The following is a 13882-nucleotide window of genomic DNA, read 5'->3' as shown; positions in this document are numbered from 1 at the left end:
CCTAGAAAGCTTGACAAGCCTACAAAACTCACAGGTGGAGACTGTAATCACAGGCCTAAATTTCAAATTTAAGGACTTCATATACTTCCAGAATTTCTTATTTCTTAGATCACTACTAATAGGATTTGTATAACGTATGCTATGTATATAAACCTGTTAATACTTCTTTTTGAGAGAATGACTCACCATTAGCAGCAGACACACATCTGCAGCCTGGCAAGAGCTACCAGCAAGGCTGCCTGATTAGATTTCAAACACTTTTCTCCTACTTGTTCCCATCTTGGTACCTAGAAATGCCCACCTTCCCCTTTGATTCTGACATCAGCATTTTCTTTTCTTTTTCCATTTATTTTTATTATTATTATTTTTTTTATTAAATCATAGCTGTGTACATTGATATGATCATGGGGCATCATTCACTAGCTTCCCAGACCGTTTGACACACTTTCATCACACTGGTTAACATAGCCTTCCTGGCGTTCTCTCAGTAACTGTGCCAAGACACTTACATTCCACGTTTACCAAGTTTCACATATATCCTTGTGACATGAGCATTTTCTGTCTTGTTTTCCCCTATGCCCATGGAATCATTTGAACTAGTAGTATATCTGCGTTGATTATCAATCTTTATTTCTCAAAGGAGAATTAGAATACTTTTCTCCATTTCCCAATTTTTCTTAAAATTCAGGAAAACATCTTTTCTTTTTTTTTCCTGAGAAATTCTGAGAATTCCAATTGAGGTCATGTCCATTAGAGGAAGGGAGAATTTTTCTTTTTGCAGGAAAAGCAATGTACATTGGAACTATTTCACGTGCTACTCCTAAAACGCAGGGAAGAATACACTCAAGTAAAGGAGGAATCACATACATGTCTTTAAATATGCAAAACCACTAGCAAATTCTCTTGGTTGATTTGAAGAGACACAGAAAAGTAGGAGGAAAACATGAAGTAAGTTAAAATGCTTTTTTTCACAAGTACTTCTGGACTTCAGCTTTCCACAGGGCCGAGCTATCGGAAATGAATATTAATCTGGGATTTGGTGAGCCATTTCCTTACCCTACCCCCAACTCAAGTACTTAATGCATTGTGGATCAGTTATCATGTAAAATATTCTCATATGTGTTATCTGACTTAAGAGAGAAATAGAAGTAGTCCAGAACATTTTATAAGCACCTAAAATGTGTCAGATACCATACTACATGTTTCAAATGTATTTTCTCAAATCTTAAAATAATTCTATAAAACTAGTATTACTAATTTCATTTCATGGATTCAGAAAAATCAAGGCTTAAAACCATAACTTTGCAACAGCTACACTGAGAGATACAGCCTGAAATTTAACCAAAATTAAATTTTAGTCCAGCTCCCAAAACTCACGCTCTATCACACCATGCTGCAAATCATAAAATGATAGCAAATTACAAGATCTGGTGTCTGTTTTGCCTGTGTCCACTCCTCCACCAGGATAGAGGGCTGGTACCAGGCAGCCTGGCTGCTCCATGAGGATTAATCTTGGATTCCCCCAGGGAAATAAGACCTTCTCCTGTGCACATTTTAATCACAACAGGACTGTTTCCTACTGTGATTTGAAAGAAACATACAGTAAACTTGGCAGCAGAATACATATTTTGGGGAAAGCATTTAAAATGAACATTCTAAATGCAGTAAAAAAGGTCTTTCTTACCTTTAAATATTTCACCAGCTTCTGAATTTGCCAGTATTCCGATGGCAAATCTGCATTTGCTTCCTGGCGATGGTCAGGCGGTTCTTCATCTTCCTCAGTGTCAGAGGAACTTTCACTAATAATTGCCTCAATCTTCTCAACACTTTTGCTAAGAATAAAAGCAACAACAATAAATATATGCATATACACTGCAACAAGGAGATGGTTATACGATAGTATTTCAGCAACATGGGCTTACGCAATGGATAAAAGCACCAACACTTTCTTAGTTCTCGAAGATATCTGTTCAGATCTACATGAGATGAATGAACCCGTGTCTCTATAGCAGGTACAATTCCGTATTATTGGTCTGGGTGCCACTTGTCCCCACCACCACTCTGAAATTCTCTAATTAAAGTGGCTGACTTCCTCCAGACATGTCACTTATGTTGCCAAATGCCCAAACATTTTTAATTTTCAGACTCACTCTTTCAAATAGAGTCACAAAGGTTAAACACTCTTTTTTGAAAATTAGGTAAGAAGTTTCCTAACTGGCCTTGTAATAATTGCTAATTGTTTTCATTGGAAACAGTATGTATCCCTTAGAATTGGAAGAGACATTAGGGACCAGAAAAGGGAGGCCCAAGCAGATGACAGAACTTTGCCAGGACATGACTGTTCACAAGCAAGAGGCAAGTCAGGAGTCCAGTGTCCCTAACACTCAGTTTGCTCCTCTTTGCATTAAATGCATTTCCTGTCCTCGAGTCCACTAATACCAGTCAATTACTGTATTTCAAGTAATTCTTCAGTAGAAGAATAGCGTGCAAATATATTTAAAGAAATACAGCATTTCCCTTTGTACCAACATTCCTAGTAACTGTCAACACAAATGTCTTGGGGCTCAAAAGTACCCAGGAGAACACCATTAGTTTGCTCGCTAGCTCGCTGTGTGAAGGTGGCTTGGGGGAACTGGTCACGCTAACCAGAAACATACCGTAGTCTCCCAAGTGAAATAGACGGTCTTGCCTTATCAAGCCTTCCCCCAACTTTTTCCTCCGAATGGATGTCTCTTGCTGAAATTTTGCGTCTAAAAGCAAACATAAAAACTAGGCTTATAATTTTATGCTAATGAATAGGAAATAAAAGATGGAAACATATACTTATACTCCGTATTTTCATGCACCCAAATGATGCGTGCTCCTGACCCTGACAATGACTCTGGGTGTCAGCCTCACCTGACACTTGCAGCTGTTCCTCAAACACAGCCATGTGCTTCTGTATTGAAAACACATGTTGTCCAGTGCGTCTCGGTACCAGGAGCAGGTGTTTACAGGCTGCCATTGTCATGTGAACTTTTTATGTCTCCTCTTTTCTTCCCACCCAGCATGCAACAGGGCCCCTGCCCGATTTCCCAGCTATTCCCGGGAGAACACAGTGTGTTCTCATTAAGTACTAGTTAAGGAATTTCATAATTGAAAGAATAACATATTTTATTTATTTTTTTTTTTTTTGAGACAGAGTCTCACTATGTCGCCCACGGTAAAGTGCCATGGCATCACAGCTCACAGCAACCTCCAACTCTTGGGCTCAAATGATTCATTCTCTGGCCTCAGCCTCCCAAGTAGCTGGGAGTACAGGCACCCGCCACAACGCCCAGCAATTTTTTGTTGCAGTTGTCACTGTTGTTTAGCTGGCCTGGGCCAAATTCGAACCCGCCACCCTCAGTGTATGTGGCTGGTGCTGTAACCACTCTGCCATGGGCGCGGAGCCAAAATAAGCATATTTTAAAACTCACCTCCCAGTTAACAGCATTGCCCATACACTTATAATTTTTCAGACTCACTCTTTCAAATAGAGTCACAAAGGTCAAACACTCCCAAATCAATGAGGATCTATCTGTCTCCCTTTCCACAGGACTCCTTCCTTCTGGTATGTGGGTCATTATGAAAGTTTTGAGATACACAGAAATCAAGAAATGTAAAATCCACGTCATGGACAGAAACAAATGAAGTCCTCCCGGTGCCACTGATAAGCCGAGCAAGGTGAAACTTGCACGGGTGAATCAGAAAGGACCCTGTCGACTGTGTTTCTTGGAAGTGAAATAATGGACCATAACACAGGTCAAAAATTTCGTAGTGACCTACATAGCTCTCTGGGTTGGCTTCCAAGACATAATCACCCTGTGGCTGACAGAAGCTCTGAAGGTGACAGTCCCCAGAGGTCAACCAGAAGATAGTTCTTAACCCAATCATGTGAGAACACAGGACATTAAATAGAGGCTGAGACTCGTAAGCTATTTGCTGAATGTTTTTAAAAGTGATCTGTGTGCTTCTGACTGTGTCAGCATTTAGCAGTATTGTCCCGTAATCTTTGCTTGGCCCCTATTTACAGAGGAGCCCAAATGGAACCAGTTTTGAACATTTCATATATTCATCAAACCAGTGTCCATTTTACATAGACCTGCTAATGTTTTTGACAGGTAAGCCTTTTTATAGTATTATGTAGTAATAAAGTCCTGTTAATAGAGAAGACAGCGTCTGTATGGCTTCCCTAATTAACACCATATAATTTGAATCATGCCTCTTCCTCCCAGCACTTCCCTAACTGGGGCCCTACCACTATTTCACATTTCCCATGTGGCTTCTCCACCCCTTTCATCATCTTCGCCATGTGTCAGTGGTCCTGACTCACCAACTACATGACAGTGAACTGGGTTCCTCCTTTCCCTGCATGGTGCTTCAAACACAATCTCTGCTGTTACCCAAGTTTTCTGCTTGGAATATGAAGAGCAGCAGAAAGGAAGCCATTTGGACTTCAAAGGGACGTGCCAATCTCTACTCTTCATTTTTCTACTCTAAAATAAAGTTCTGGGAAAAATTAGGCAAATAGGTGTTCATCTACAAACCCAGTATGCAAATGTCTACGTACTCTCTGTAATCGACGGTGGCCTTCCAGTTTAAGCTTGGTTCTAATCTCTTGGCCATTTGACTTGCCCCAAAATTAATCTGGTTTTTCTCTGGTGGTTTCTTGGCTGAATCAGAGATAGCTCTGGTGTCGGTGGCTTCTTCCTCCGGCTGCTCCTCTTCCTTCACCTGATCCACTTCCTTTTCTCCTCCTTCCTCTTCTTCTTCTTTGAAACTTATTGCCTTTATAAAAAAAGAAACAAAGAATTATTTTTACAGCCAGGTCATTTGTGAATTACCTAGTTCAGAGGACTCGCAGCCTTCGGACTTTTTGACTGCATCCAAATTTTACGGAACGCATCCTTTTTCATTTTTATTAATGAATTTTTGTTGTCCTTTGTATTTTTATTTCAGTTTTTAAATGAGTATATTTAAAGTACCAAAGAATAAAATATGTGTCAATGAAATAGTCCTCCCAGATTGACAGGCACAATTAGAACGTTAGTTACCCATAAGGGTTAAACTGATGGCTGCTATGCTCATGATTTAGTTCCAACTTCCCCCTCCTGACTGGTACCAGTACTAGATGAAGTTTTGGAGCGATTATGGGGGCCTATTATCAACTTTTGACAACGCTACACTGTGTTACTGTGTACGGTGGAATTTGTGAACAGTTGCACAGCTCAAAGGTATTTTTTTTTAATTCTATCGTGTGTGACAACTCATCATGTCAAAGAAGACCCAAAGACAACTGAAGGAAGGAAAGAGACTTTCTTTTTTTTTTAGAGACAGAGTCTCACTTTGTCACCCTCGGTAGAGTGCTGTGGCGTCACAGCTCACAGCAACCTCCAGCTCTTAGGCTTAGGCAATTCTCTTGCCTCAGCCTCCTTAGTAGTTGGGACTATAGGCATCTGCCACAACGCCTGGCTATTTTTTATTGCAGTTTGGCCAGGGCTGGGTTCGAACCTGCCACCCTCAGTATATGGGGCCAGTGCCCTACTCACTGAGCCACAGGCACCGCCAGAAACAGACTTTTTAATGATGATTACAGACGGCAATATCATCTTGTTCCACTAAAGATAGATGATTTTCTTGCTTTGAGATACAACAATATCAACATTAAAGAAATTCAGTGCTCATCAGCATTATAATACTCATAAGGACCACAGATATTTTAAATTAGAGGCAGAGGCATGAATGGTTGTGTTGCAAAAATAGAAAGATGAAAAGCAGAAACAAAGACAATGCTTTCAAACAGGAATGAGACCTGGAAATAATCCCACTGAAGCCACTTACAAAATAGCTTATATACTCAGGACAAAAAGGAAAGCCTTTCAGTGGTGTAGAAATTGTGGAAGAATGCATTGTCAAAGTTGTAGGATGCTTAGATCCCAATAACGTTTCAAAGTAAAAACAACTCCCTATTTCAAGGAGAACCATAACTGATCAGCATCATGAATTAGCTTTCACCTTAACAGAACCACTTGATGCAATACTCAAAAAGAAAATATATATTATTCAATCGCTTTGGATGAATCTACTGAAACTATTGACTGGGCACAAGTAATAACAGAAGACTTCTTTACTACAAAGAGTAACTCACGTTGGGCACTCTTGTGAAAAGAACACGGGAAATAGATATCTTCAACAACTTTCGAGATAAATGTTGTGAATCGGACTGAATTTGATACATTTAGTGAGTGTGTGTACAGAGAGTGCACCTTCCATGACAGGAAAACATGAAGGGTTTATTGCAGTGATCTCCAACCTTTTTGGCACCTGGAGCCAGTTTCATGGAAGACAGTTTTTCTACAGACAGGGTGAGAGGTTGAGGGAGGGGATGTGACAGAAGGCAGAGCTCTGGTGCTGAGGCAAGCAGCTTTAAATACAAATGAAACTTCTCTTGCTCACCCACTGCACACCTTCTGCTGTGCAGCCTGGTTCCTACCAGGCCCTGGACCCAACTGGTGCACGGCCCAAGGGTTGGGGACTGTAGGTCTACTGCACAGATACAAAAGTATTAACGGATACAGAAGGCTCTCATTTCTTTTCACTGTATTTTGCATCAGTCAAATTTCTGTGCTCAAACACCAGGAAAAAAGTCACAGAACGATGCCATGAAGGAGGTCCAGCAAAAGAGGAGCAAAAGTCTAGCAAGAGAATGACGCACCCCAGAAGTGGCAGGGCCAAAAAGGAGATGGATATTGTATGGGATTGAAACCTATGGGTCTGACTCACTCCTTCTTTTAATTTTATTTACTTGTTCATTCATTTGTTCATTTATTTATTTATTTTAGAGACAGGTCTTGCTCTGTCACTCAGGCTGGAATGCAGTGGCCACAATTGCAGCTCACAGCAGCCTCACACTTCTAGGCTTAAGCCATCCTCTTGCCTGAGCCTCCTAAGCAGCTGGGACTACAGGTACCACGTACCACCACACCCAACTAATTTTGTTTTAATTTTTTTTTAGAGATGGGGTCTTGCTATGTTGCCCAGGCTGGCCTCCAACTCCTGGCCTCCTGCAATCCTCCTGCCTCTATCTCCTAAAGTGTTGGGATTACAGATGCAATCCCACAGCACTCAGCTCCTTACACATTCCCGAGAATCACCCTGGAGCTGACATTAGTATTTCTTGCCTAAATTTCATATCCTTTCTCATCACCATCCGCTTCAACCAAAATTGCATTTCATAAAATATTATATTGACTGATTTCTTTGTCCAACACTACTTCAAAAACCATGCAAGATTCAAAAGAAGCACAGGTCTTGTGCACATACAGCTGGGATACTCTTTAGAACAACCTGCTTAGGTGGTAATCATGAGAAGCTCAGACACGATACGAAATAATCAAGACATTTAGGCTTCATTAACAGGGCCGAGTTTTTATTGATAACCATTCAGAAGGGAAGATGAAAAAATCTATTTGGAAAGCAATTTGAAGTATTATAACTGTCACCTAAAGAAAATCAGAAACATTTTTACACTACCGTATTTACCACATATATTTTATGTTGTGCAGCGAAAAACACTACTAATTGAAAGCAGTGTGCAAAAATAGGTCAAATTACTCTATTATTTTTTGTACTCTAGAAAGTTGTAGTTGAGTAACATAATGAGTCCTAAACAGACCATAAAACTTACCTGTTTAGATATGTTTTCTGAAAACTTTGCTGACTTTTCTTTTAAAAATGTGACAAGGTCTTTGTAAATTTCACCTTTTCTCTCATAATCGATTTCTCCTTCTTCCTCTGTTTTACCCTTTGGGGGGAAAAAAAAAGTTTGGTGCTATGATTAATGTAACAGCCATGTCAGAAGCTGCTCAGCTTATCACACCCTAAGGACACATACCGTTTTCCTCTCTAAGAGACCCATACGGGAGACTTCATACAGGGTATGTGTAGGCAAAACCCTTCCCCCTCACTAAGTGTTCTCTCCCCTTCATGTGTCCATTCATTCATTCACTCATTCATTCCTTCATTCAGCAATTACTGAGTACCTCCCATGTGCACTTAGGGCACTCGGCTCTTCAGCAAAGAAGTAAGAGCTTCCTTCTCTCTGTTCTTCTCTGCTGTGAAAAATGCCTATGACTTCGAGCTTTATCTGATGAAGTCACAGAAGGCCTCAAGATTAGAATGTCACATAGGAAAGCCTATGTTCCTGTTTGTCACACTCTGCTTTTGTTCTCCGTGGAGTGTGGTTGCCATAGGCTCATTTCCTAGGGTTCCGATCTCTATATAACCACCTGTACCTCCACCCCTCTGTCTCTCTCACCCTCTTCCTTTTTGTGTTTTTCCTTTCCTTATTCCCTACCCCCAATATGTCTTCTCTCCCCTTATTATTCTCCATTGACAGATTATAAATGTATACATATATATCACATTACTGAATATATAAAGATGTAAAACTATAGTGTGTTACATAAAACTATCTATAAGGTATATACACACACACACGTATACATATAACCGTAGTGTGTTTTCAATTTTGTTGCAATTATTGAATAGCTATATGGTCCTTGTCTTTCACTGTTTAAAACTAAGACTACTTGGATGTTTCCATATTAAATTAAGTTGCGGGATGTATGTGCATAACTGGTCTTTGATGGGAAGAAAGACTCCCCATCCTCCTCTAGCAGCTCAAAGAGCATCATTCCTTCTCTTCTCTTTCATTTTCTAACTAGAGTTCGTTTCTCTAAAATATAAAGACAAACCCAAAGCAAATTATATGTGGGTTGTTTACCTCCTCTATGTAGAAATAAGCTATGAGTAAGGATAATCAGAAAAGCACCACGTCAGAGAGATGCCCACGGGGAATTAAGGAAGAGGTGCCAGCATTTCGGTACCAACCCAAAGCAAAAATTTCCCAGGGACGGCTGAGTCCCCACGGAGGATTTAGGTCCCCACTTTGTAGAATTCTGCAAAGTCTATTCTATTCCAAAGTTATGTTGAAGATACTAAAGGCAAGGTGGTGCAGAGGTGAAAGCTAAACCCCTAGCTATTCAGCCAATAGGGATGGCACTAAAAAAAGTGTTTTCATCCAGAAGACTCGGAAGGCTACGTGCCATTTATCTCTCCGCTCAAAAAAACCCACCCAGACTCCGCCTTGTGCTACTTGGGCTGAGACTCTGCAGGGCGGTGTTTCTCTCTTATCAGGTGCAGTGAGGTTCAGTCAGCGGGAAGCTAAAGGAAACTTGCAAGGCTGGAAGAGGGAGGGGAGACACTCTCCTTCCTTCCTCTGGGCCCACTGTCCCAACAGCCCTGCAATCCCTGGTCATGACAGTTGGCTCCAGGAGCAACAGTTGGTTCCAACCTCCAGGTTTGATTTTTTTTCCCCATAGTCCCAGCACCAGGCTTATCACGCCCCCTTGGAAATGTCATTATCCACCAACCACTGCTCCATCTTCAAAGGTCTGGGTCTCTGCTCTGCCAGCTCTGCAAGGATTCTCCTCTGAGCCCTAACTGTCTGCACTCTGAGGAGACAGTCTGGAGGTGGCCCCTGCCTAGAGGTCTGAGCCCCAGCTTCGCAGGGCGCTTCCTCCCACTTTCTGCATTTGGATAAACTCCTCTGCGCCTTCCTCTGTCAGGACGAAAGCTGCAGTCGTGACTTCTGCACACCCTCAAATGTTCCTTTCTTGCCCTCTTGTTCCTTAAATTCCTGTGCAACTATTCAGTAAACTGATTATGTTAGAGACGTTTTTGTTTTATAAAGTGGAATGGCTCACTGTGAAACCCGTTTCCTAGAAGACTGGCTTAATGATCTTCAAGGAAGAATAAAGGTGCTAATTCCGAGGTCATTTTGGATTTGACCAGCAAACACATAGCACAGGAATCTGCCTCAGTGCCACAGAACAGCATTTCATCCTCTGTGGTGATCTAGACACAACCCTTGAGACACGCCAGCGTTTACACAGATCTAGCTAAGACCAAAGTCCACTGGCTTCGGTGATATTTTTAAAAAATTACTTACACATCAGGGCAATGCCTGTGGCTCAGTGGGTAGGGCACCAGCCCCATATACCGAGGGTGGCAGGTTCAAACCCGGCCCCGGCCAAACTGCCACAAAAAAATATCTGGGCATTGTGGCGGGTGCCTGTAGTCCCAGCTACTTGGGAGGCTGAGGCAAGAGAATTGCTTAAGCCCAGGAGTTGGAGGTTGCTGTGAGCTGTGATGCCACAGCACTCTACCAAGGGTGACAAAGTAAGATTCTGTCTCAAAAAAAAAAAAACAAAACGGGCGGCGCCTGTGGCTCAGTCGGTGGGACGCCGGCCCCACATACCGAGGGTGGCGGGTTCAAACCCGGCCCCGGCCAAACTGCAACCAAAAAATAGCCGGGCGTTGTGGCGGGCGCCTGTAGTCCCAGCTACTCGGGAGGCTGAGGCAGGAGAATCGCTTGAGCCCAGGAGTTGGAGGTTGCTGTGAGCTGTGTGAGGCCACGGCACTCTACCGAGGGCCATAAGGTGAGACTCTGTCTCTACAAAAAAAAAAAAAAAAAAAAAAAAATTACTTACACCATTTAAAAAGACTCCTTCTGCAGAACAAGTAATGCACAGGGTTTCCACATCATGTGGTTTCACCATTACATAACAAATTTCACCGTGAATTTGTCTCCAAGGTGGGGCTCTACATCCATTTGAAAATTCATAATCTGAAACCAAGCATCAAACAATTAATAAGTGTCCCTCACACTTTTAAACTGTTTGTGAGACTACAAACTAATACAGCCTCTTTAGAAGGAAGTTTGGAGAATCTTTAAGGAACTCAATTAGACCCCATTTGATCCCACAATCCCAGTTCTAGGAATCTACCCAGAAGAAAAAAATCATTGTGTCATAAAGACATTTGCACTGGATTGTTTCTTGCAGCTCAATTTATAATCACCAAGATGTGGAAACAAGCTACATGCCCATCAACCCAGGAATGGATTAACAAGCTGTGGTATATCTACACCATGGAATACTATTTAGCCATCACAAAGATGGAGACTTTACATCTTTTGTATTAACATGAGTGGAGATGAAACACATTCTTCTTAGTAAAGGATCACAAGAATGGAGCAGCAAGAATCCAATGTAGTCAGTACTAATTTGAAGCCAGCAGACGATCTAATACACTCCCACCCAAGAGAAAAGGTGGGGGGGTGAAAAAGTGGGGTGAGGGAACAAAGGAGCAGGGTGAGGAAGCGGGGAGGTGGATGTGCTCCCACTTACTGGACACGATGTTGGGGTTTACGGCACACCTCTTGGGGGTGAGGTACAATTATAAGAGGGGCTCTACCTAACAAATGCAAACATTGCAACCTAATTCTTCAAACCCTCAAATTAACCCAAAACAACAATAATAAAAAATAATAAGAGTTCTTTAAGTTTTGTAAAACGTATTTCATTCAACAAAATAAATATTGTTGAAATCTGACAGTTCTGTTTTCTCAAACCTTCAATTCTAATGTGGTCAGTGAAAGCATTTTGAAAACACAATTATGAATGTGTAAATAACATAAAATGAATCTGAACAGATAGAAACCTGAGGTATATTCGATAGATTCCAAGACAGTTTCGTCTCCTTTTCCTGAGTAACGTTTGAGTAGGTCTATGTCCCTGGTAAAAGTCACTGGATTCAAACGTATTTCTCTGAAATAAATGTTTAAAACTTCAGCAAAAGTGCTTTAAGACAGAATCTACAGGAGGCACATGAACATATTCCACTATCTCAGGGGAAATATCTTTTTTTATAATTAAAATTGCAGTTAATTTTAGCCATGTTAGAATCTCATAACAACACTATTAAAGAAATCAAGTAATTAGTGATTATGATTGATGTAACATTAAATATACTCCCTTCAATATTTACTTCCTTTCTTAATGATAATAAGACAACACTATAAAATACCAGAAAAATGGACAATTTGGGGACTACACAAACTCTACATGATATTTCCATTATAATTTAATAATTTATATGACAGTCTTAAGTCTTCAAAAATAATAAGGCCATTTGATGATGTCTTCAGAATTGAATGAAACCCCACTAGACTGTTGTAGCAATGTCAACTGCAAATTTTAATTTTTAGAAGTAGAATAAATAAATCCCAATACAATTACTATTTTATTCTAAGAAAAAGTAATGTTAAATTCATAGCAATAACTTCCATACTTTATTTTTCTCATTTTTTCTAAAACGTGGAAAGAAACTTGTGTAACTGGTTTTCAAACATTTCTTTTTCCTGCTTTCTTTCTCTCTTTCTTTTTTTTTTTTAAAGACTCACAGTGAAATATGCTTTAGAGAATGATTGAGTAGGTGAAGATCTAGTTCCTGGAGCAACATGGCAATCCTCATCTTAGCCTCACTTTCAGGATCATCATCTTCGGTAATTTTATCAAGAATATTTAATGAAATGGGGTCTCCTTTTGTTGCATTATAATCTGCACCCAGGATTTTTGCTACAGGGTCTCTGTTAGCTGGCAAAAAAAAAAAGGAAATAAAATTATCCTCTTCTCTTCAAGTATCACAAACATTAAGACTCGCGAAGCCTTCGAAGCTGCCTCAGATGTGTTTCTTTCATTAAGCTTTCTCTGACCCACCCAACGAGAATTAATCTCGACTTCTGAGATTGCATCATACTCAGGAACTTCTTTTAATCTCCCGGGAAGCTCTACTGTATATTGTAATTCATCTACATGGTCATCTTCCTCATCGGACAAAAGCCAAGACCTTCTCTCTCTTTTTATTGACTGTGGAGCTTTGTTCTGAGTACACATTCAATTAATGTATTCAGAATTTATTGGAAGATGGAGAAATACAAATCTCCTTAGAAGAATCATCACTAGAACTATATGCACACGCACACATGCGTATATTATATATGTGCATGGTATTCATAAATGCTTTCTTTCCAAAATAGCAAGCAAGCTTCCCTCAGCTTACAGACCCAGGGCCAGTCTTTCCCCACCTTTTCAAACTACTTATATTCTCAATGCCATTCGGTCTTAGAGTTGGAGAAACATATGTAACCACGATTCACGTCTATGCCAAAATTATAGTGAAAAACTTACACATCAGCCTGTGATCAAGGCTGACACTGATGTGAAAATTGAGCCTAGAGATACTGAAAACAGAATTTGGTAAGTGCCAAAAAGTAATGTAGTTGAAAATGAGGGAGAAAGGGGAAAAACACAAAACCAAAAACCTTGTGTGGAATGGAGAAATTAAAGACAGATGAAAATATATACGCATTGGGACAAGGACAGGGAAAGGCCTCTGGGACCAATTCAGAAAGCTTGACTTGACTGAAACGAAGATAGTTTAGTGATAGAATCGCTTCTCCAACAAGAAACGGGTGAGGCCACCAGAAAATAGCACAGCCTTAGTGCTGAGGAGGACAGGACTGCACTGGGGGAGGGGAAAGCAGGGAAAAGAAGACCGAGGAGTCAACTACATATGGGACATCTCAACGTAACAACCTACGTCTGTCATCTCGTAAAGATTTATGAAAAGACATACTAGGTGAATTCCTGGGGAAGACTTAAACCTGATTGCCAAACTGCCATATACCCTGCAACTTGGACCTACAACAAAGGGTTGTACCTAAACTCTTGCAGGAAAGGAAAAATGCATCAAAGAATAAACATTTAGCCACAGCAGATACACAGCACCATATATAGTATTACGTCTGTCTACTAAGTTGAATTGAATGAACCATCGTGTTCCGATGAGCTATCTTCTCGAACTCTTTAAGACCTAATAAAGCAGAATAGGCAAGAGATTAAAAAGAGGTTGATGTTCTGAGGTTGGCCTATTGTTTTGTTTTTGGCTTTGCTTA

General features: G+C 40.6%; 1 protein-coding gene across 1 annotated transcript in view; it reads right to left on the bottom strand.

The window, feature by feature from the left end:
• ODAD2 (outer dynein arm docking complex subunit 2) overlaps positions 1-13882 on the bottom strand; it is a 188206-nt gene that overhangs the window by 162114 nt on the left and 12210 nt on the right. The window contains exons 4-10 of the mRNA XM_053572846.1: positions 12329-12521; positions 11587-11693; positions 10575-10711; positions 7709-7825; positions 4592-4809; positions 2658-2750; positions 1685-1832 (exon numbers count right to left, since the gene is read on the bottom strand). Coding sequence (XP_053428821.1) covers positions 1685-1832; positions 2658-2750; positions 4592-4809; positions 7709-7825; positions 10575-10711; positions 11587-11693; positions 12329-12521 — 1013 coding nt within the window. The remainder of the gene's footprint in view (positions 1-1684; positions 1833-2657; positions 2751-4591; positions 4810-7708; positions 7826-10574; positions 10712-11586; positions 11694-12328; positions 12522-13882) is intronic.

This window comes from Nycticebus coucang, chromosome 20, assembly GCF_027406575.1.
Source record: "Nycticebus coucang isolate mNycCou1 chromosome 20, mNycCou1.pri, whole genome shotgun sequence".
NCBI lineage: Eukaryota > Metazoa > Chordata > Mammalia > Primates > Lorisidae > Nycticebus > Nycticebus coucang.
The sequence above is the reverse complement of the archived record's forward strand: the minus strand, read 5'-3'. Positions and strand labels throughout refer to the sequence as shown.